We start from the raw sequence: 24,519 nt of genomic DNA, 5'->3' as shown, positions 1-24,519 counted from the left end.
TTGAAGAAGCATTTTTGCTCCCTGAGGCATAAGGTAGAATCTCTGCCAGAAGGCATAAACTAACCTCAACTCCTTGAAACAGTCCAAAATCCTGTGGCCAACTGTGGTTTGCAATCTGGAAATCCAGAGATATCAACAGGGTCATACTCCCACTGTCTCTTTCTAGTATAGATCATCTGTCAGGATCATCAAGTCTGTCTAAATGCAAAAATACACTTTTTGATCTAAAAGCTCTAGGCACTGCAGGACTATCAAGTTTTCTACCAACCTGGACTGCATGTGAAAAGCATTTGAGAGATTATTAGCAAAATGGAGTTCCTACAGGACTTAAAAGCCAAATTGAAGGGGTTTGACATAATGTATACCTAATGATGCAAACATATCCAGGAATCACATTTCCTTCAGGCAAATTTTAATAAATAGTGCTGTATGTCACAGAGTTAGAAAGTCTATTTAGGCCAGGGATAGGCAACCTCGGCTCTTTTATGACTCATGGACTTCAACTCCCAGAATTCTGGGAGTTGAAGTCCATGAGTCATAAAAGAGCCGAGGTTGCCTACCCCTGATTTAGGCCATCAGAACGAAATCCTGCTCAATGCAGGAATCTGAATTTTAGCATCCCAGATGATCCAATTAAGAGAAGCTCACCATCTTTCTGGATAAATGGTTGCATATCATTATTTTAAATTTTATTTACAATACTTTACCCTGTCCTACCAACTGGAGGAAACCCCATCTCTTTATAGTTTTCTGGTAGGCAAAAATGATAGAGACCTACTAGATCACTGGAGAAGCTGAAATGTCTTTTAATTCCTATGTTCTGCTTGATGGCAGCATTTAAATGATATGGCCTATTTAGCCTAGTGGAGTGGGTAGATACCTGAAGAAGAGATGGTCCTGCAAATAACCTGATCCCACACATTGTAGAGCCCTAAGGTAATAACCAGCAACTTGAATTACATCAAGAAAGAAACTCAGACTCTGTGCAGTTCACACAGCAGTGGTATAACATGGATATATACCTATTTTATTTTCCAGGTGACAACTTGAACAGGGTTTAGTTTTGATGGCCCTGTATCTTCAAGGACAGTCTCATGTAGAATGCATTGCAATAGTCTAGCACAGAAGTAATCAAGACATGAGTTATCGTGAGCAAGATCTCCAAGTCCAGGGATGGGTGCAATTGGCACACAAGACCTAACTGTATAAAGGCCCCCTCCTTGAGCAGAAGCTGCAAGTCCAGAAAGACCCCCCCAATTATGCATCAGCTACCTGATGCTACCCCAATAACAGTCAAAGATAACACCTCAGTGGAGACAGGAAGGGGGGCAAAAACCCAAAGGAAATTCATCTTGATAGGGTTGACTTAGATTTGGAGTTGGTCCTTCCCATCCAGACCCTCACAGTCTTCAGGCAGTGGGTCAGCACCAAAATAGTATCGCTTGCCCAACCAAGTGTGGAAATGAATTACTGCATGCTGTTATATGAGCTTAGGTTTCATGTAGACCTTAAAGAGAAGTGATGAGAGATCCAAGCCCTGAGTCATCCCACATTGCAAGGGACTTGGGCTAGACCTCTCCCCACCAACTAGAACTAGCCACAGAGAAAAGAAGACAGGCACACAAAACAGTGGCTTCCACTTCCAATCCCTGAACCCAGTCCAGAATACCATGGTTGATAGTATCAGAAACCACCAACAGATCCAAGAGTACCAAGACAGCTTTACCAGTTCCATCCCAAGCTTTCCAGATCAGCCACAAGTGAAACCAGTGTCATCTCTGTTTTTTAACCTAACCTGAACAGGTTCCAGATAATCCACTTCATCCAGGATCCTTTGTAGTTGAGAGCTAATCACTCTTTCCAGAGGGAAGGTTGAAGACTGGATAGAAGTTCTCCAACATGCTCAAGGTCCAAGGATGGCCTCTTGAGAATGGGGCATATCATTCTTATTCTAGCCTTTAAGAGGTAAATGCTCTTACTTGTCAAGGTTTTTTTTGGTAACTTTCAATTGGACTTTGTCTTCCAGTAATTGAAAATCTGATATTCTGCATCCTGTACTCTGGAACAAGAAAGAACAAGTCCTAGCCTTGTGTGCGAGATCTTTTCAGGTGTCTGAAGAGTGTTGCAGTCACTTTTAATTGTCACTTCTTAAGACTAAACATGCCAGTTAATTCAGTCTTTCTTCTTAAGACTTAGTTTCTTATCCACTTATTCTCTTCATTGCCACCTAACCTCTGAAGCGCAGCATCACTTATGTTAAAAAAAAAATCAGATACTGGACCGGTATATGTCCTCAGGTTACAGCTGGTCACAATATGATCTACAGTTTGATGTGGTTACCCTGCAATCATACTGAGGGGAGGATACCATGCCCCATTTATACAGAGAGAAATTATATATATATACATATATACATATATATGTATGTATGTATATGTATATGTATAATTTACATTTAAATTATATTTCTGTTGATGCAGCCTGTAACTGCATTTGGTTTGCAGTCACCTCAGACTTTGCAATCCACAACTGTTCCAAGACTCTGTTTTACAATTACCATTATCAAGCCAGATATTTCCCATCCTACATGAGTTCAGCAATGCCCAGGTATCATCAAGGTCACCATGGCTCCAAGTGACAGCTTTTAAACTGCACACATTGGAACTGAGATGGTATCGGGATATTGGCAACATCCGGGAAGTTCATTTGTCTGGATCTTCACAGCTGCAACCCAGGAGCAAATCCATCATGTTGTCTGCTCCCTGATTGTTAGGATGATGCCTCCTTCATGCGCAGCAGGATTTGCTCTGGATCTGTGCCAGAATCACTCCAGCTGCCTGCCATTAAATGTCATTGCAGATAATTGCTGTTTATATAGCAGACCTGTAGATGGACCTGGGTCACTTCTGATTTCACCTTCCCATCAAGGGAAGAAAGTAATTTTATCATTTTGAGATGGAAGTTTTAATCATAATGCTTAGTACTGGAAAAGCACATTTAAGCATTTGTGGGGGCATTTGAATGGTCAAAACAGCTACTGTATTTCACAGCACTGAGTGAAGATTGTAGTAAAGATGAACCTTTAAGAACCTCTTGAACTCCAGTAGCTCTTTGTAGTGGCTCAGTGGTAGAGTTTGTGCTATGTATGATATCTCCTTTCTTTCTTTCTTTTTTTAAAAAAGCAATTATATTGAAATGTTTCATCTTGGTCTGTTTTTCTGCTATACACTACACAACAGACAGAAAGTTTAAACCTGTGTGTGTTAGTGACACAAGCTAATCTTACTTCCTTTCCTAATGCCTTAAAATGATTCTAAATTTTACACACACACACACACACACACACACAGAGAGAGAGAGAGAGAGAGAGAGAGAGAGAGAGAGAGAGAGAGAGAGAGAGAGAGAGGTCTATGCATGCATACATGTGATGGGGCTGGTGTATTGTTTGAACAGGAAAATCCAGTCAACTTTGTGGTTAAACAAAATGTCTTCCCTAAACAGTTCTGGGATACTTCTGCATTAGATCAGTCAGAGGGGTCATGCAAATAAACAAGGAAATACAGTATTAACAGAGGAACATTTCTGTCTTCTGGCTGTCAGCACAGAGACGAGTGCCTAGATCAGCTCTGCAAAAGCATGTCATCTCTGGGAACACCCTATTTTCTGTTTTTTTCACAGCGATCCTGGCTGGTGATCATGGTGAAAAAAGAGCAGGAGGGGGTGTGGGTGAGCAAGCTATCCCCTACTCTATGTAAAGGGGTTCTGCCTCTCTCAGGCCTAAGTGGACAATTTTATATTTGTCCTTTGCAGAGGCTGGACTTTCTCCAAAGGTTGCTTTTGGGGGTGGGAGGTGGGTTGTGCATCGTTGGCCCTCTGCCACAAGCACACTGAATGTTTATCCAAGGATAGCAGCAGGTTAGGTTAATTCTTTCACACAATGCAAGCCTTGAGTCTCACAATTGACAATTATTACATCCGCACACTTGCCTGATCTTTTAATTCAAACACAGTACTGCATTTTAATTTGGACAAATGGTAAATTCTATGCATGATTTTGCAAGAGATTCGCATCCAGCATTCTTCTGGGCTGAGCAAATGTACAGAGAGCCTGGAAGGGTGCTATTTCACAAAGGTCTCTCTCTGAGAGCTTGAGCTTCTGAGGAAGAAAAAAATATATCTGTCATTCAGTGCAAATGCAAACCAAAGTAACATTGGCTGCCTTTGGCTTCTGTAAGATTAGATAATGATGCTGCTCTGTTGGGTGAAGGGCAATGTTGTTAATTGATAGGAAACATTGAGCTCTCAAAGGTGAGGTACAAAAAGCTTCTGAAGGTTCAGGAGATGAAGCCAATGGTTTTGGAGAAGTGCCTTGGTTATGCAAACCCAGCTTACATCTATTGTGGAGACACGTCTGGTACCCATTTTTGTCTGCAGTTTTTTTGGCTGAAGTCCTTCCTCCATACAATAAAACTGCTCTTGGTTTGCTGACAGCTATACAACAGAGGCCAATCCCTGAAATTAACCCAAGAGGAAGTCTGCTTAATCCACTTTTGAACCTCAGCTCTAAAGGTTTTGGAAAACCTGCAAGTGGCTTGCAATAAGAGGTATTATCCATTCAACTTTGGAGACAGGAATAGCAATTTGAACTAAGAAACTTGACATTGTAATTCAGTGAACTAAGGCTTGCAACAAATGTCAAAAATAATAATAAGTTTCTTTCAACATATAGAGACATGGTGGCACAGTAGTTAGTATGTAGTATTGCAGGCTAACTCTGCCCTCTGCCACTTCGATCCTCACCAGCTCAAGGTTGACTCAGCCTTCCATCCTTCCAAGATTGGTAAAATGAGGACCTAGATTGTTGGGGGCAATATGCTGACTCTGTAAACTGTTTAGAGAGGGCTATAAAGCACTATGAATCTTTTAAAGATCCTGGAGCACTAGGGAACTACCAGAGACCTGGAAAACAGCTGATATGGTTCCCATCTTAAAAAAAAAGGGGGGGGAACCCCACAGAGCCAGGAAACTACAGACCAATCAGCCTGACATCAATACCTGGGAAGTTCCTGGAAAAGATCAAGCACCACATCTGCGAATACCTAGAAGCAAACAGAGTTATATCCAGAAGCCAACATGGGTTTGTCAAAAACAGATCATACCAAACAAATCTTTGACGAAGTGTCTAAATTAGCGGACCAGCAAAATGCTGTGTAACTAGTATACTTGGATTTCAGTAAGTCATTTGACAAAGTACACCACAACCTACTTCTTGGTAAGCTAGAAAAAAGTGGGATCATCACCAGATGGATTCATAACTGGCTGATAAACCCCACTCAGCATATAACCCTTAATGGAACTACATCTACATGGAGGGAGGGAAGCATGGGGTACCACAATACTGTCTGAGGCCCAGTATTATTCAGTATCTTCATAAACAATTTAGATGAGGGAATAGAAGGGGAAGTCATCACATTTGCACATGACATTAAGCTGGTGGGAACAGCCAACATCCCAGAAGGTAGGCTCAAGATCCAGATGGCTCTCAACAGATTTGAACGCTGGGCCCTATCTAACAAAATGAAATTCAATGTAGAGAAAAGTAAGGTTTTATAACTTAGGCAAGAAAAGCAACCTAAGACTAAGGAGAAATTTCCTGACAGTGAGAACAATAAACCAGCGGAACGGCTTGCATCAGAAGTTGTGGGTGCTCCATCACTGGAGGCTTTTAAGAAGAGACTGGACAGCCATTTGTCTGAAATGATATGGGTCTCCTGCTTGAGCAAGGCATTGAATTATTGAAGATAACCAAGGTCCCTTCCAACTCTGTTATTCTGTTAAGCCTTATCCAAGTTTCAGAAACACGATTTAATGCTCACATTCAACACTTCTATCAAGTTTTCATCCAGATTTGCAAATGGATTTAGTCATTTTTAACTTTACTGATTTACTGTAGGTTAGAGGGATTAACTGTCCAAAGGAGGCAGCTTGAAGTAAAGGAAATCACCTATTTATAGGATTTGTGGCCTTCTAAAAGCAGGGCCCTAAATACGTGAAGCAGAGTTAATGCAGCTTCCTCCCTAGAAGGCCAACTGAATGTCATTTGATACGGGGGTAACTGTTACCAGCTATTTGAGTTTGAAGGTTTGACTAAGTGAAGCTATTAATCAACTTGCTCTGTTTATTTAATCAATGTCACTGAAAACACCCAAATGATTAGCTTCGGGGCAGATGCTCCTTTTATGTGGCACTACAGAGGCATAAAGCCCCCCTCCCCCCCCCAAAGCAACAAAACCTACTAGACCACAAGGATGTTAGTAGGTAAGCAAATTCATCCTCTCAAAAGCCTGGCCAAGTTCATTTTGGCAACACAGGAGAGGAAAGCAGCAAGTTTCCTGAGTTTCCCCTTTTTAAGATGGTTAGACCTTTTTTTTGAAATATTACCTTGCCTAGTGCAAGGATTAGGGGCATGTCTGGAAAACATATCCACCGAGGACTGGGAAAACATTGGATCCTCTAAAGCAAAAAGGATTGGGTGGTTTTTTTTTTGTTTTAGCCAATTTTGGATTTCTGAGCCACCAAAGGGGTCCCTGGAAGAGAGACATTCTTCTCTTTAAAAATTGTTCCTCTTTGCAATTGTTTGAACTTGGAATTTTTTTTTAAAAAAAAGTAAATCCATTTTGCAACCAAGAATGACAGGTATGAATCAAATAGGAGGAAGATTATGTATGTTTGCTGCCTTGAGTTATTTATAAAAAATATTGATAGTGGGATATAAATAATAGTTCAGGGCCCGTTAAAATGTTCTATTGGCAGACACTACCCTCTGCTGGCAACTCCAGAAACTACACAAAAACTGGGAGAAAAAAAATCAAAAGGAATTCTACTCTTCTCATGAATATTCTTTAATGTCAATCTAGACAGAAAGCTGATTTGTTAAAACTATGTACCCTCTTGCACAAAGTGGTAGAAATAGAGTGTGAAGTGAAAAATTCCTGAACAATTGGCAGAAATATACATTTATGTTTATTTTAATATTGTATAGCAAAATGGTTCATTTGACTTTATTGTAAGGAAAATATGTAATTGTACAAAAGTACTACTCTGTACTAATTGTGCAGATGCTAGGAATAGCTTTTTATACATTCCTTGCAAACACTAATCTATCTGTGAAATTTCATCACATAGCCTCAAAATTCCTCCTTTCAACTGTGCAGAGCTGCATCTCCCATTTCCTAATGCAGCAACCCTCTCCTGCAATTGGCTGTTATTACCAAAATCAGTTTCTGCTGCTGTTCTGAATCGCATGTTGAAGAACTACAAGCTGACATACTGCTTCCGGTTCATAGTCCCCCATACATTGATCTTGTTTTCATGTCCATAAAACACACATGTACAAAATGCTCTTTTAAAGTGATTTTCAAAGAACTTTTTTAACATTGCATTTTGAAATAAAATAAAAATGCCTTATTTTTTTTTTATTTGAAAACTGTACAGCAAAATTGGGAAAATCTTCCTCTGCACTATAAGATGTCCTTCAGTCTGGGACCTGTGAATCTGGCTGGTTCCTTTAAAGATAACAGCATAATCTAATTCTTCAGCATCTTAGCCCCGCATCATGGAAAAGGCTGCTTTCAATCTTTGACTGACTGAACCTCCTCAGAATCCAGGACAAGATGTGATATTCTCATGCCTGCTGGTTTTATGCCCGTTGTCTAATTTGTGGGTTATTTTAAAAAAGCTTAGAAACCATTTCTTCTTCATGTTCTCTCTTTAAACTTAAGCTTCCTTCTGAGACCGATTTTTGTTGTTGTTGTTCTTAACTCAGAATATAAATGAAAATTAATAGCACTTTTGGACAACTGAGTCTTCCTAACAAGGATTTTTTTTTCTTCAGGCGTGTGTGTGTGTGTGTGTGTGTGCGCGTGTAAGAAACATATTTACACTTGGAAAAAGTGGTAATAGGAAATAGAAACTTACACCTATCATTTTTTTCTGATACATAGTCAAGATCTTTTGCTTTTTGCAAGGTTGAACCTTAAGTGAATAGCAACCACCTTGTTAGATTAAAACAAAAAAGAAAGCCCACCTTAGAAAAGACAATCAGGGACCACTTTAAATAAAAATGGTCAACATCCCTTCATTTTTCACTACAGTTGGCTGGATCTATATCACAAACATAAATGGTTTGAAATCTCAACAAACCTTTTTCAGTGGCAGTTACGAGGACAGAGAAACAGCATTGTAATGCTGCAAAGGCAGAAAAAAAAGGAAAGTGCCATCAAATCTTGTGAAATGAGAAGATTTCAGAGCCTGAGAGGGTGGCAGATCCTCATGGGCTCTGCATTCTTCTCACCGTGACTGAAGCCAGTACTGAAGAAAGGATAGAGTTTGCCAGCCCACAACTGGTGGAAAGTAAAGAGGAGTGACATCTCCTCAGCGTTATAAAAAGTCAGCTTTTTGGCCTTGCAGTCCAACAACACCCCCACTTTCCTCAGCAAGTGCTGGGGCCTCAAACGTACCCAGGGAGTTGCTGCAGCCCAATACTCGGAGTCGTTCCACAGTCTTATTGTCCAGTAGCCATTATCTGGGCACAGCCGGACTCTTGCTGCCCGGTCCACATTGTCTGAAGCCACTCCCAATTCCCACTTGGTCTTGTTGCCCACCCAGACTTCCCAGTAATGCTGCCCGCTTTCAAAGGACTCCATGGCCAACACATTCACGCTCTGCAGGAAACGTCTGGGACTTCTGGGAACTGCCTGAGGTGACTCCTTCTCTGTCACTGAAGCCAGATCTTTGGAGAGGATGAGGTTGGGGTGGGCCGATTCTGGATCCAGGGTCAGAGCAGTAGGAGCTATGGGAACAATGCATAGAATTAAGTGAGGGCTTTGCTATCTGGGAGCTCTGTTGTATCTCTTTATCCCAAGCTTTCTTGAAACAGGGAAACACACCTGGGCTGATGGATTTCAGCATCTTTTGCCAAATTATGTACTGCAAGGGTCCGTCACATAGCTCCTTGTACTGTTTTAGACCCAAGGCCAATGTTTCTAGTTGCACTGCTGGTCTGGAATAGAAAGAAACTTAGCTAAGCAAGACAAGAGTATAGAGACATCACGGCATTCCTCCATTATCAAGTACATTGTCTCCAGTCTCAAAGCTTTCCAGTCAATTTACCAGGACACTAAGCAGTACTTTTACTGAGCACAACGTGCTCCACACTTTTATGTAGCAAATCACTGTGTTCCCATTTTTATAAAGAGATGGCAGTAAAACTATTATAAAGTGGTTCAGCCGTATCGGTTTGCTGAGTCCACATAACAGATGGAATGAGGGGGATCAGGACGAAGTGGTGTTTTTAATTAAATCCACCAACCCTACTGCTTCTTCTCCAAGATCAGGAAACCATGCAACTCCTTATTGCCCTCTGAAAGCAATGGCTAAGGAAAGAGGCCTGGGTTGTTGTTTCTGATCCCAGCACTACTAGGAAACCATACAATTCATCGACACCTGCGATTGCAGATATTTGAAGAACGAAGCTTCCTTGGAAAGTGCCAAATTCCCACAATGTCTGTTCAGCTTAAATCAGAAGGGAAGTTTCTGACCTGGGCCTTCTGCTTCCTTTTCTCAGTCAAAGTGGTTTATTGGCCCACAGCCTGGATGGCCAGGAGAAAGTCCTAAGCATCATGCAAGAAACTAGTTTGCAGACAAACAGAAACATGCACAGTAACGGTGTACAAATGGACCTAATAAAAAAAATAAGCCAAATGCTATTAACAAATTGATTTTAAACTCTTGGTTCCACAGAAAACTCCAGCCATTTCCTTACACGTAAAAATGTCTCCCTAGCTCAGTGACGATGAGAACTGCACAAGCACTCTTTCCCTGTCACCAGTTAACACGAAGGAAACGGATGTCACACCAATTTAAACATTACAGCAACTTGGCAGCATCACAATAAAGCAGAACCGCAAGGTGCACATTGGGATCCAACAGGACCTTGATAAGTGAGAGATTTGTGTGTCTGTGTATGTTTCCTGCCCAAATGGGTGAAGCTGGAAAGCTCTCCAGGATTGGCAAAGCAAAAGCAAAAACAGATTAACTGAGCTCATATTGGATCTGATATCCTGCCAATCTGGCAGGCTAGTCTTTAGTCCATTTAGATTGCTAATCGGTTCTGAAGAATTGCAAGTGGAGCTCACTCAAATAGCTCAACCATTTCACAAAAGCTCCTCCTAGCACATCTGTGCAACTGTGCCTAGCATGCAGAGGATACAGATCTACCTGCACATCCTTGGGCTATTCACTGTTTTCCTCCAAACTTTCAGTGCTTTGAATACTAAGGTGACGATACCCCAGTTTCCACCCTGCTGAAATCATCCCCTTATCAGAGCAGGTGAGAGAAGAAGAAATTGCAAAGGAGCTTTTTATGTTTCTTTCCTGGACACATACCTGACAGGCACAGTTTCCACCTGCAAAAAAAGAAGCAGAGAAAATTTAAGAAATATCTCACTTAATTTTGTGTGGACTAGTTTCAGTAGATCCTACAGTATTCAATCCTGAAGTTGGAGAGAAAGACAACTACGATTAAGTGAACATTAAACACAACTCCAAAGGGAAGCTAAACGCTAAAGGAATATATTCTGGAGTTGACAAATAAACATTTCACAAAATGAGTGAGGAGATGAGTTAGTTTAAGCTTTCAGTCTTTTATTATTCAAGAAACATAATTTTTGGTGTCTTTCTGGCTCTCGGTTGTGAAGGAAACCTATAGTAGGTCACCAGCAAAGCAGAAGAGCTTCATCCCTATCTGTACATTATAACTTTAAATTAAACTGGAACCAATTTAAAATACAAAGATGGCTACGTGGCCGTCTGCTCTGTGGCCGTTCCGCCGAACAGCTGATCGGCACAGGGAAGCAACAGGTCAGCCAGAAGCTTGCAGCATGTCCAAGCCCAGCTGGGTGCACGCTGGATGCTAGTTAGGTGGGTGGGGCCAGTGGCGTAGCGTGGGTTGTCAGCACCCGGGGCAAGGCAAGTAATTTGCACCCCCCCTCCACAGTGGGTGGCGACCCGGCGGCTCGGATCGGATTCGCACAGCCAGCACTGCAGTGAGAGTGAGTGAGCGAGCCAGGCAGGGGCAGAGAGCTGCGAGTGCGAGCGCCCCCCCAGATGTTGTGCCTGGTGCGCCCGGCCCCCCCTGCACCCCCCATGCTACGCCACTGGGTGGGGCCAGTTGGGAGACACATATGTACAGCGCTGGGAGGTGATTGCTGCCAGCGCTAACTTTGTTTGCTGTTTCTGTGACTAAACGCATGCCAGAACGCTCCGTGATTAAACCAACCACCTGTGAACTCATCAGCTTGTTTCTTGTTGGAGCCAGGGGTGTGGTAAGGACATCTGACACAATCATTATGAAAATACCTGGAAAACAATGTTGTAAGTATGGGTTTTTGAATAGCCTTGCCAGATTATTTTCAACTAATTTTTAATCAGAAATCTCCCTTTAGTAAAATTTTTAATACTTTATTGCATAACCACCAAGAGTCCCTCTTTGAGGGAGAGATGTGATTCAAAAATGTAATAAATAAATAAATGAGAAAGATTGTGGGAATTCTATAGACATATCTTGATTTCAGCAAAGCATTTAACAAAGTGGCTGTGACATTCAGATTAGCAAGGTACCGGTAGTCAGGTTGGGTTGGATGACATGACAATTAAGTGGATATTTCATTGGCTCAAAACCTGCACATAACAAACATAACAGAATGGGACAGCTCACCTGGGCCAACTTGCCATGAGACAATTCAATGTGGGAAAACTCACGAGGGACAGGTAGAACTGCAGCTCACCCCAGCCTCAAGGACTTCTAACTTAAGGTTAAAACCTAAAGCAAGACAAGCCCGGCTACAATTCAGTATTCCAGTATTTGAGGGGCTGCCACAAAGAAGAGGCCATCAAACTATTCTCCAAAGCACCAGAGGGCAGGACAAGAAACAATGGTTGGAAACTAATCCAAGAGAGAAACAACCTGGAATTAAGGAGAAACTTCCTAACAGTGAGGACAATTAACCAGTGGAACAGCTTGCCTCCAGAAATTGCGGGCGCTCTATCACCAGAGGTTTTTAAGAAGAGACTAGACAGTTACTTGTCTGAAATGGTATAGGTTCTCTTGCTTGATCAGGGGGCTGGACTAGAAGACTTAAGGTCCCAGCTTCTATTCTATTCTTATTCTAAAAGTATAAAGTGTTATCCCATGTTGAATTGTCCTGCAGCAAGTTGGCTCGGGGTGGTGGTGTGTGTGTTGTCGAGTTGTCCTACACTCCAAATATAAATGATTCCTCATCAAACTGATATATTTCTAGGTCCTGTAGTCTTCAGTTTTATATTAATGGATGAACAGATGATAGGAATATTTTTATAATATTTGCAGGTGGCAAAAACTGGATAGAACAGCTAGAAGAGATAAATAAAACTGAAAATAATCTTGGCAGACCAAGAGAAATGGGCTGAAAGTAATGGAACAGGAAAGAGAAATCAAATCCACAAACACAGCGTAGGGGACAGATAAACGGACAATAGTATTGGAAGAAATTATATTGGAATAACACTTGATATATGGTAGTTGCAAAAAGAGGAAAATTTTGCTGTATTACTAGTACATGCAGACTTTGACCTACAACCACAGTTGAGCCCAAAATTTAGGTTGTTAAGTGAGACATTTGTTAAGTGAGTTTTGCCCCATTTTACGACCTTTCTTACCACAACTGTAAGTAAATCACTGCAGTTGATAAGTTAGTAACCTGGTTGTTAAGTGAAGCTGGCTTCCCCATTGATTTTGCTTGTCAAAAGGTTGCAAAAGGTGATCACATGACCTTGGGCCACAGCAACAGCCATAAGTATGAGTCAGTTGCCAAACATCTGAATTTCGATCACATGATCATGGGGATTGCTGCAAAGGTTGTAATTCTGAAAAACGGCCATAAGTCACTTTTTGCAGTACCATAGTTAACTTTGAATGGTCGCTAAATGAACTGCAAACCTTTAAATTAAGGTTGACTCAGCCTTCCATCCTTCCGAGGTAGGTAAAATGAGAACCCAGACTGTTGGGGTCAATAAGCTGACTTTGTAATAATGCCGCTTGGGGGGAGGGGAGCCCTAATAAGCAGGCATACACATAGAATGAAGGCTATTGCTAAGCACATTGGTTTGTGCTTAAATTGTAAGCCGCCCTGAGTCTTCGGAGAAGGGCGGGATATAAATGGGATTAAAATAAAAAAATAAAATAAAAAATAAATCACATTGGCCAGCTCCCGCCTAAGTATTATATCTGGTTCTGTTACCTCACTTTAAAAAGGATTCAGAAAAAGTTGGAATATTCACGCAAAGGTTCAGATGAAAGGAGCGAAGACTAATCCCATGATCAGGCTGAAGAAATTGCTTCACTGCAAGAAGAGCAAAAATATGGAGGGGGAGGAGGAGATGTGACTGCAGTCTTTGAGACCCTCAAAAGGCAAGCATCATCATTCCACAGGCAGGATGTAAAATAATAATGAAATATCTGGTTGCATGCTGAAAAAGCTTCTTAACAATAGGATTACCTCAACTGTGCCTGACTGTGCTCTAATTCTTACACTGCACAGATTTATAATCTGGTTGAATGTGACACAGGAATGTTTTATGAATCCATGGCTAATAGATCAATCGTTGCAGCTGGGTCAATAATCCACAATTAAAATAAACCATGCTTTACCGCAGTATGTAAGTTTAGCGCTAGATTATTTTCTTGTGTACTGATAGCGGGTAGATATTCTCCAGGTTTTCAGAGAGGAGCTTTTCTCAGTTGTCTGGGACGGCAAGGATTAAACTTGTGGTCTTTTCAATACAATGCCTGGGCTTGAACCTCCGAACCTCCGCCTTTTCCCTCATCATCAGATTATTGTCAGGAGACTTTGGGGGCGATCCTCCGGTTTTTCACCTCCAGTATCAATCGTGATTCTTTCCTTGAACAGCTTTGCTGGATAGAATCCGGAGCCAACGTGGACTCTTTGGGCAGTACAAGACTCAAGGTCTTGGTATGGCAGAGTTTGCAGTAATTTCTCAAGGCAGACAATTTCCCATACGATTTGTATTAGAGGGAGAGTCAGCCATTCGTTTTAACAATCCTGCCACAGTAGCCATAGCAACTTACTGCGATGTAAAAAGATGGCATTAAAACCATGGGTGATCAATCGTGTTACAGGAAATGGAAATGAAAAGAGCAAAAGCTCTCACCTGCTGGGGAGGAGGAGGAGGAAGGGAATGTCAGGTGAAGTTTACCTTGCCATGTTTGTCAAGACTGCAAGAAATGAGACAGGGAGGGAGGGAAGGAGAGAGGAAGGAATCCTCATTGATCACCCTGGAGAAAAGGAGAAGACAGGTAGAGGTAGCACTACAGATGCCATTAGACAGCCAAACAGAAATTTACCTGCTCTGGCAGCATGCTGCGAAATGCCAAGTCTAGTGACGGACAAAGACAGTAAGACACACAAGTCAAAAAAGACAAACACTTTCAGGTTGTAAATTGGTACATGGGGACTTCTGGGAGCCCACGTTTCTCTCACTCAGGAGATAACCCACTCCTCTGACTTGCCCCACGCCCTCCTGGTCTAGCACTTTCCCTGCACCTCGGTGTGTTTTTGTAGCATGAACAAGACCGAGGAGGGGTAAATTTGATCTGGACTCCTAAGTTCAGCCCTCGTGTCTCAACTGAAGTGTAGGAAGTTTCACCTGCAGCACTGACGAGTTCCCCAAGTTGTCGAGTCGGCGCTCTGCCTGCTCCATGCTCTTCTTCAACTCAGCAATCTCTTCTCTGAGTTGTACAGAAGCGTTTTTCAGTCTCAGCATACACTGTCCTTCTTCTTTAGCCAGTTCCGCCAGCATCCTTCCTTCCTCCTCTTGGAGGATCTGATGCAGATGTTGAAATGCTGCTTGGATCTCCGAGTTCAGTTTTCCAGATGTTTTCTGGACAGAGATCACAAGAAATAGAAATGAGGTGTATGTTTGATATATTCGACAGCTATCTACGTTCCCAAAGATATTACATTGCATACTACATCCATAAAAGTTTGTGGGCAGCGTATCATCACTTTGTTCAAGGGGAGAGCAAAGCATGCTTTTAAAGCTTTCAGCTATCTTTCTAGTGATCTGCACAGCCACAGGGCAGCAGTTCTATCTATGCCACTGTTTAATCTGGAATTGTCCTCTCACTTTTACAGAGAATCCAGATGTTGCAGTTAATTCATCGCACCACAATTTCCCCAAGCTATTCCTTGGCCTTCTTTCAAGCAGACTTGAAGAATTTTCTCATTTAAAGGCAATTATGGTGCTATTCTTTTAGCATGGTCTGGCAGAACACTATTGAGTCTTTTCAGATCTACTGCAACTTTAATTTGAAGCTTCTTTTTTGTGACTTATTTCTCTAATTGCTACTTGTTCGGTGTAACTGCAAGATTACTTTGTTCCTTGATTGGTCTTTATGTGAACAGTTCCTTTCCCACATGGTATAGTTATAATAATTTGACTCTTCTTGTTTATTTTCTCCTATCTTTTATTGAAAAATATTGCTGTATTCTTACATTAAAAACAGTCCTATCACAACAGGGTATGACAGAAACGTATAATAACCACTTATCCAGCAATTAATCAGTAATACTATGTTAACAGTGAACAAGAGGCAGAAGCTGAATGTATGCATTTTTCAAAACACCTGGAGGAGGTGGGCCTTTTCTGCTAAATGCTTGCATTTATTTGGGTTTTTTTAAAAATCAGATTTATTAAAGGCTTTTTACCATCTTTTGTATGCTTGTGAGCATTTTATTTGCCCCTCTCCAATTTTCTGTAAACACGGCAGTCCACCTGTTTTGAGGATCCAATACAGTGATAAAAAAGTCTTGTCTAGTTACATTACTACTGACCTCCTCTCTCTCCTGCCATTTAATTTCATTCTACACAGAATTATAAAAAGAGATTACACAATGCTTAAATTCAGGGGCATCAAAACAAGCCCCAATGTTCATCTGTCTTGTATTATTTGATTTCTTTCTTTCTTTCTAACACTCCTCTGGTGTACACTGATTGTGAGGCCTTCTATAATGAGCCTCAATGGGCTCAAAATGATTAGAGTTAATTTTGAATTCTAATTACTCCTTTTGAAGTGAACATTACTTGCTACTTACTGTCATTTCAAACTAGCAACAATTAGACTACCAAAGCCTTTCAAACACTGTCATTATATATTATATATATAATGAATGAACAGCTAACAGAATGATTACAGAAGCTTCCATGAACTTAAATCTAATGCTTCTGATATCTGCCTGCTTCCAAACTTTACCCTAAATTTTGTTGAAGGTGAATTAGATGTACTGTTTCTCTGATAAACTGGAAGACTATTATTACTTATCATGTTCCTTCACCTTGATGACTTCAAGGGTAAATCATAGTCTTTAATTTTTAAAAAAGCCTATTTAATGATTACTTAGCTATTCAGAAACTGCTGCACAATATTTAATATTATTTCTGACAAGACATCAAAAGGAAAACTAAGATGGTTTAGCAAATATCTCTCCCACACCCAGAAGTATATGTGTTTAGATTCCTTGGTTATTAAAAAAAACCTTAATAAAACGTTGGAGTCAAATTTCAGTCCAGAAAGGGCATTTTCAGATGATGTACAATTTAATATTCTAATATATAATATATCTGAATGAAGTACATGAGAAAAGCAGAAAGTTGAGTGTTTCTATTTCATTTTAATTTTTAAATTATTAGTGATTGCTGTATTATCAAGGTGGCCAATGTGGCACAGTCATTAAGAAGATCCAAGTTCAAGTCTCATTCACTCTCAGAATTTGCAATTCCTGGCAAATCATCATTCAGAGGGTTCTGTTACGGATAAAATGGATACCCTACATATCTTGGTACAGAACAAATGCAAGATCATAATAAGCACAAAGCAAGCCAACCAATATTTAATATTTTACGTAATTAAACAAGAATATACCCCCTCCCATACCAACTTAGTTTTCTTGGGAGTAGGACATAAACAATTTGTGAAAGTTCATACAAATCAAAAGTTCATGCAAACCAAGGCAGTTCTTTTCCATCAAGCTCAAGTTTAGGGGTGTTCAATGACAAGAACCAGCATTTTTAACTGGACTTAAAACACAATGAATGGTAATGCCGTTAAAAGGGTAGAGTAATGTTATCAGCAAACCACATGTCACAAAGAATCAACTGCAAATTCTAAATATTCTATATTTTAGTAGTTTAAAAGAGAAATAATCACAAGATGAAGAAAGTGGACAAATATGTCTCCTCTGGTAAAGGGCATACTAGTAGACAATGACATCCTGATCACAATAGCCTCATAAATGTCTGGGATGAACGCTAAAGCATACCAAGCTATAAACTTGATTCTTCAAAAGGTGTCATATCTACTATTGCGCATTAGGTTTAATCCATATTGTCGTGAGCTTAATTCTGTTAATTTATCTCTGATGTATCACTGCATCTAGACACCAATAAAGGACATGAATACTGACTAAGAGGGGAAGAACTGGGTATCATCAAGCACGACGTTTTCTCAGCTTCGTGTGGGTCAGATAAAAGCATAGGGAACAAAACAGCCCCATAACAACCTGTCAGGTCCCCAAATCCTTATTGTTTTCCTTGCCTATATACTCTTGTGCTTTTGTTTTGGGGACTGCCATTCTGCTGGAGGAAGGGAGGATATTTGCTTTCACTTGGGATAACTTTCGCTTTCTGCTTTTCTTCTCCCGCCTTTATCCAGTTGAGAAAGGAATATGTCTCCCTGATAAAGAGAAATAAAACTGGAGAAGACCTTGAGATGCGCGCCAACTGTGCCAGTCACCCGCACATCGTGCCACCTGTGGATTGGCTGGATTTCAAATGGACATTACGACTTTGGTGGGAGGAGGAATATTGCCTGGTTTAACTATACTGTTTAAGCAGGATTTCCCCTAGATCTCGCCTTGACTTCCCTACTGTCACTAACCTCTAATGAAAGTTTCCTCTTGAAACAATGCCTGTTTCAAGATTTCTACTGTCTCAGGTGGTTAGCTGAGATGGGTCCTTACACAACCCCTGACATTAAGCAGCAGCCTCTTCCCTAGCAAGGTTTCAAAAACCTGATGAGCCCCCCCAAAAAGGGAAAAAGTGATGAAGTACAGGTAGTCCTCGACTTTCAACAGTTCGCTTAGTGACTGTTCGAAGTTACAATGGCACTAAAAAAAGTGCCCCCCAAGCCACAGCCGAGCAAGACACCTGCCTGCCTGCCTGCCCGGCAGTGCTCTTCCTCCTGTCCGAGGTTTTCATAGTTGTGAGCAGTTCTGTTGAGGATTGGCAGCGGGGGTGAGGTGGGGGTGTTTGGTTTTTATTCCCCCCCCCCCCGTTTGCTGGGTGGTTGCAGCAGGTTTTGGTCACTTCACATGACCCCGGGACACTGTGATCATCATAAATATGAATCAGTTGCCAAGCATCTGAATGTAAATCACAAGACCCTGGAGATGCTGCAACATTCCAGCTGATCGGCGCTTCTTCTGGGCTCAGCAGAAGCACCAGCATCAGCGCCGAGCAACAGCTGGAGCCTGACGCTGATCCTGGCGCTTCCACTGAGCCCTGACAGCCCCGAAGAAGCGCTGATCCTGGCACTCTCGCTGAGCCCTGACAGCCCTGCAGCTCCAGCCATCTCTCACTCAGGCTTGTGTGGTGCTAACACCGGTTCAGTTCATTCCCCTCCACTGCTACCACTTTTCAAGGATGGTCGCGTACCACCTGCCAGGTGCCAATGTACCACAGGTGGTACACGTACCACTGGTGAAAAAGCCCTGGTTTAGAGAATCCGCATATTTTCCCCAACAATCTAGGTCCCCATTTTAATGACCTTGGAAAGATGGAAGGCTGAGTCAATCTTGAACCAATCAGGATTGAACACCTGGCAGTGAGCAGAATCAGCTGTAATACTGCATTCTAACCACTGCGCCACCAGGGCTCTACCAATTTTTTCTTTCATCTGCACATGCATGCATGCATACATGCACATGTGCACAGACACACACAGAGAAATAATTTTAGGGAGATTTGAGAAAGTTTGCTCTGCTTTTATCCCATTATTATTTATAACACTATTATCTCAGCGTTTGTTTTAAAGGCTTTTCTTTGGCAAATGTATTTCAGTAGTACAATATTATTTTTTCTTTTAAGATGCCATCACAATCAAATGTCTGTATTATTTTGTATGCTACAGTTTAAAACTTTGACATGGAAGAGCCTTCTCCTCTGACTTATTTTTGTTACTTGGGAGAGATTTTGCTGGTTTTCTTCACAGAAATCATTTTGTGAAATATGACTTCTACGCCTTATGGCACAAAGCAGGAAAAAGACTGGCTTAATGGGGTTAAGCTCTTTTTCCATCTGCTACTCTCCCCAGTAGTTCCCCTCTTGCTTTGCGCAAAATCCATAATTAGAGGTATTAATCTTCTATTCTGCTGAGGCCTCAGCAGTTCAATAATTATCTGGGCAGATGATTAGTTTGCCTTGTGACAACCCAGAAGCAACTGTTCTTTACTGACTGGTTTATCTTCTTTTGTAATTTAAGAATAGTATTAGGAGGAAAAAGCCGTACAACGCAAGGAACCCAGCTCTGGTCCTGTTGATTGGATAAGTCTTACAATGCTCAATCCTTTTATATATTTTCTGCAATTAAGGTTGTCTGATTGTTCAATTTCAGTGCTTCCTGGCAGGTGGCCAAAATGCTCCATCCCTCCCAAACCCCAAATGTCCCACCTCTGACATCATCTTAGCCATTTGCTTCTGACCCTAAACCAGTATATTACCACCAAGTTCTTGATATTTTCCTCATTCTTTTGCTTCATCTTCAACAGTTGGTTGCATTTCATCTGGTAGGCCTGAAGGACCTTTTGGAACTCCATCTGAAAGTGAATGAATAAATAAAGCATTTGCCTCAATACGTATGAATAACTTCCAATATTAATTTTGGAGTCAGTACAATAGAGATTTGCAGCTTTATCAGAAAGGAAGGGTTTTCCCCAGCCTCACCTATCCCATGAAGTTGCTTGTTAGAATTCCTGACTCTCCCTTCATTTTCCTTAGAGAAACAATGATATGAAAATAGTGGCATGCTGTTGTTTTTTCCCCTCTTTATACATTTTATTTCCAGCCACTAACCTCTCCAAAGGCATCCAGAGGTGGGAAGGAATGATAAACCATGTACAGTGACATTGTGATACAAACCTTGCAACCCTACCTCTTTGTATCCAGTGCCAGGACACAAGTATGAAAAGGGCGAGATGTAAACATGGAAGCTCCCACTTGGTAATGACAATGGATGCAAACATTTAAGTTGCAGAGTGGCACTGTGGCTATGAGCCCCACTTTAGTTGCTTTACCACTGTTCCCTAATCAATAATTATTATCACCATCTTTTTTATTCATTTGCTGGAGACCTCTCTCTCTTGCTTCCTCCACCCACCCCACCTATGAGCTAAAGCAGAGGTTCTCAACCTTTTGGGCACCAGGGACCGGTTACGTGGAGAGAGGTTTTTCCGCAGACCGGAGGGGGCATGGTTTCGTGTGCTACCTGCATTCCGCGGATGGGGCTTTGCTTGTTTATGCAGCCCAGTTACTGGCGGGCATGCCGCAGCCTGGTACTGGTGCACGGACCAGGGGTTGGGGACCCCTGAGCTAAAGGACCATGCCTAAAGGGCTTTCAGACAAAATGTCGGCTGTGCTCTTGTGTGTGGAATTTAACAAAGGTTTCTAATACTGTTTTCTTTCACTTGTGACTTCTTCTTCCATCTTTTTTTCTCATGCAAAAAGAAGAACCAATTAGTAAAGAATGATGTGCTACCTTTTCACTGGGAGTCATGTCCTGACTATAAAGAAGCATCTTTACAAATCAATATTGGTCAAACGGTTGGGAAATCAGATCCCAGAAACATAAGAACCTTAGTCCCAAACTTTTCCTCAGGAATTTTCCTTCTAACCTTTGTTTGTCCCAATGGCAGATCAGGATGCTAAACAAAATCTTGTTCTTCAGTATTGCGCTGCAAAGAACAGCATTATGAGGTGAGGTGAAGGAAATTAAGCAAAAGATTAGAACTTCAAGTTAAAGACAGGAATAGAGCAAAATGCAGCGTGGGGGGAGAAAATACTTTTCTCTCTCAACCCAACTCTCCCAGGGTGGTTATTGTGGGGAAAATAGGAGAAGAAAGGAATATTAGGTATGTTTGTTGCCTTATTTATGAAAAATCATAAAAATATTTAGAAATCATAAAAATACCACCTGTTGCCAAAGTAGACTGAAAATGGGATAGGAAGGATGGAATTTAAAACAAAAATATAAATATCTTGATCCAAAAGTTATCTGACTTTTCTTCTGCAACTTCATGGTTAAGTATTTGCTAGAAGATAGCAGGCATACCACGGAACACTACACTTCAGAAATGTGTGATATGTCCATGGACAGTGTTTCAGAACATCTGTTTGCTCAGTAACATCCTTTGATGATTCTATATGTAATGGATGTATCTATCTTTTCATGTGAATAGTTCTGGCTCGTCTTCTCCAGAAGCCATACAAACCAAGAACAATCCATGATGAATTTGTGAAAGAGGAAGAAGCCACAGTTCACTGTGATACAGACAGATAAATCATAGATGGAACTAATCAAGTTCACTGATCATGCCTGGAAGAGGCATATTGGCTTATTGCAGGCTTTTTCGGGTGGCTTTGAGTCACTGTTGCCTGCCTGCCCTGCAGTTTTCTTGGCAAGGATTTTCAGATGTGGCTTGCTCTTGCCTGCTTTTTAGAGCTGAGAGACAGCACAGTGATTGCAGGCTTTGTGCCTAAGGCAGGACCAGAATTTATAATCTTTCAGTTTATAGCCAGAGGCCCATACTGAATCTCTATTGCAATGTGCCACATGTTAAATATGCTACTTGCCAAATGGCCGAGGAAAATTGATTTCATCACATGGTTACTTACTTTGGTTTTCCTTTTGTGCTCCTCAGAGGCAGATCTTCGAACTGTCTCTGCTATATTAGATACAATGAAATTGGGATGAAAGGATCGGGAAGGAATTTTTTGCCGACACTGAGGGCAAGTGGCAATTCTGGGGCATCTATTCCAATATTTTTGGATACACTCTTTACAAAAATGGTGCATGCATTGCAGCATGACAGGGTTCCTGAAGAGGTCACAGCATATGGAACAGGTTAATTCCTCTTGAATGGTCTGCTCCTGGCTCTTGCCAGCCATTTCTGCAAAAATATAAAATAGGGCCTAAGTTTCAATTCTACGCAGAGTTTTACAAGTGGAACATACTGAAAATAATGCATGATTAGTTTAAATACTTCCCCCAAATACATAAATAACCATTAAGCGGGACTGCATATCCTCCCCTTTGTATAAAAGTTCCACCTTTAGGCAAATGTAATCAATAAAAGCATTTCTTCATATAAAAAAGTAGCAAAAAAAATGCAATACCTTTTGATTTTTTTTTACAGGTAGCAGGTATCTACTTAGAATCTGATGCCCTCCCAGTGAATTCAATCTTAACCACAATACATGGGATCTCAAAACCGCCAATTGGCAGGGTTTTTTCCCTCTTTACTGCCCGCTGGTGGCCATTTGGAGTTTTGCAGACCAGATTTGCTTGCTCTAGTCCAGGGGTAGGCAACCTCGGCTCTTTTATGACTCGTGGACTTCAACTCCCAGAATTCCTGAGCCAGCCAAGCTGGCTCAGGAATTCTGGGAGTTGAAGTCCACGAGTCATAAAAGAGCCGAGGTTGCCTACCCTTGCTCAGGCTAGTCTAAACAGAAATTACACTCTGAAAAGACAGTCCGGCGTAGCAAGCTGCCTTGCCATCAAAAAACAAACAAACAGACATGGCATCTCGGAGACCAAGTTCACATCTCAACAGCCGCCCGCACAGTTTCTTTAGTATTTTCTCTCCAAAACAACGCGATGCCGAGAATAGTGCCAAGAACACGGGGACGGAACAATTCAGACAATAGCCTTAACACTTAAGGTTCCCTAAAGAAAAGCAAATGCACCTCCCAACCGGCCCGTGGAGCTTAACGCCTGGCTGAAGGGGTACCCGTTGCTGAGTCGAAAGGGGGCTTTCCCACCCCGGCTTTGCTCACTACGGGCCGAGGCAACGACTGGGCTACCACCCCTTCTCAGCGCCAACGTTTTCACTAACCCGCCACGTCGCGCCTTCGCCGAGGGACTCGGGCAAAGTCCTCAACTCTTGACTCCAACCTGCACTTCAGCCTGCTTGAGCGGTGGCGCTTTCCACCAATCGGGACAGTCCCTGACGGCCGACCTCGCTCTCTATTGGTCAACTCCTTTGTCTGGCCCCGTCGGTGCTTCGGGGCTGCTTGATGTTGCCGCGAAAGGCTTCCGGGCGCTCGCGGTTGCGTCTGCTCGCCTCTTCCGTCTTTAGGTATTTGCTGCAGAAGAAAGACGTTTGCCGCGACGGGCTCAATAGTAGGGGCTTTTTTCTGTTGGCTGCAAAACCCGAGGAAGTTTGCATTCAGGACTTAATTCTGTGAACTCTTTTTAAGAAGGGAGGAGCATCTGTGGAAGCCTGCGATTGGTCATTTTCCAAACAAACAACTTCTATCTCTTGCGGAGTTGACTATATTGTACAGTCTGATGCAGTACTGTGCCGCGCACCTTCACCCCATTTTCTTATGTAAGGGGCAAACTCAAATGACGGCGCTGCAATCTTTCTCACGGGCCAACATTTTGAAAGACCTCGGTAAATCCTGCCCTTTTTCTGTTCTTCTCTATTGCTCCACTAAAAATGAGAAATATAAATACGGCAAATAACAGCTTAGAGGGCTTGTTTTATGCATTGAAGTAAACTTTTTTCGATTTGCATACCATCCGACATGTTTTATCTCTCTTAGCTACCAAAATGATAACTTTGCATGCCGCCTTCTTGCTTGTAAAGCTTTGAGCTGCTAGTTGCAAAGCTGACAAGTTTCTCATGGTGACGTAGATGTGTTTTTTTTACTAGGTTGGCTAAACTGTTCCTCCCCCCACCCCATCAGTTACAGGTGTCATTAGAAGTACATGCATAGCAACAAAAGCATTCGGAAAGGGGGGGGGGCAGAATCATCATCTTTGTGCTTCCAGAACAACTTTCGTACTAGTCCTGCTGAAATGGATCTTAAAATGGCTTCAGTTCACCATTCAATTCATTTGTGCATCAGATGAAAATACTGTCTCTGTTGGTTTGTTTTTTTAGTGTACTTCTTCAGAAGTAGAGAAGAATTTGGGAATATTGTTGATTGATGTGCCATCAAGTTGTTGTTGACTCTTAGCAAACACAGATTTTTCTCCAGGATGATCTATGACTAATCTGGTCTTCCTACAATGCACTCATCATTACTGGAAGTGAGACTACCTACTTTGCTGCTGGACATACTCTT

General features: G+C 41.7%; 1 protein-coding gene across 7 annotated transcripts; it reads right to left on the bottom strand.

Moving 5' to 3' along the window:
* Positions 1-1,022: 1,022 nt before the first annotated feature.
* LOC310635205 (nuclear factor 7, brain-like) lies at positions 1,023-23,510 on the bottom strand. Of its 7 annotated transcripts, XM_083353898.1 has the most exons (9): positions 23,283-23,510; positions 22,063-22,337; positions 19,893-19,988; positions 14,764-14,997; positions 10,447-10,466; positions 8,949-9,061; positions 8,520-8,851; positions 5,056-5,099; positions 3,988-4,156 (listed from the first exon to the last, which is right to left on the bottom strand). In XM_083353898.1, the coding sequence occupies exons 2-9, from the start codon at positions 22,333-22,335 to the stop codon at positions 4,120-4,122; spliced, it is 1,149 nt and encodes a 382-aa protein (XP_083210024.1). In that variant the 5' UTR covers positions 22,336-22,337; positions 23,283-23,510; the 3' UTR covers positions 3,988-4,119. The 7 variants fall into 7 exon arrangements, with proteins under 7 accessions (XP_083210025.1, XP_083210022.1, XP_083210023.1 ...); XM_083353899.1 differs by lacking the exons at positions 3,988-4,156; positions 5,056-5,099 and adding an exon at positions 1,023-1,116; XM_083353896.1 differs by lacking the exon at positions 5,056-5,099 and having other exon boundaries at positions 3,975-4,156.
* Positions 23,511-24,519: the final 1,009 nt, after the last annotated feature.

The sequence above is a fragment of the Vipera ursinii genome, assembly GCF_947247035.1.
Source record: "Vipera ursinii genome assembly, chromosome: 2".
Lineage (NCBI taxonomy): Eukaryota > Metazoa > Chordata > Lepidosauria > Squamata > Viperidae > Vipera > Vipera ursinii.
This window is presented reverse-complemented; position numbering and strand designations above follow the sequence as displayed.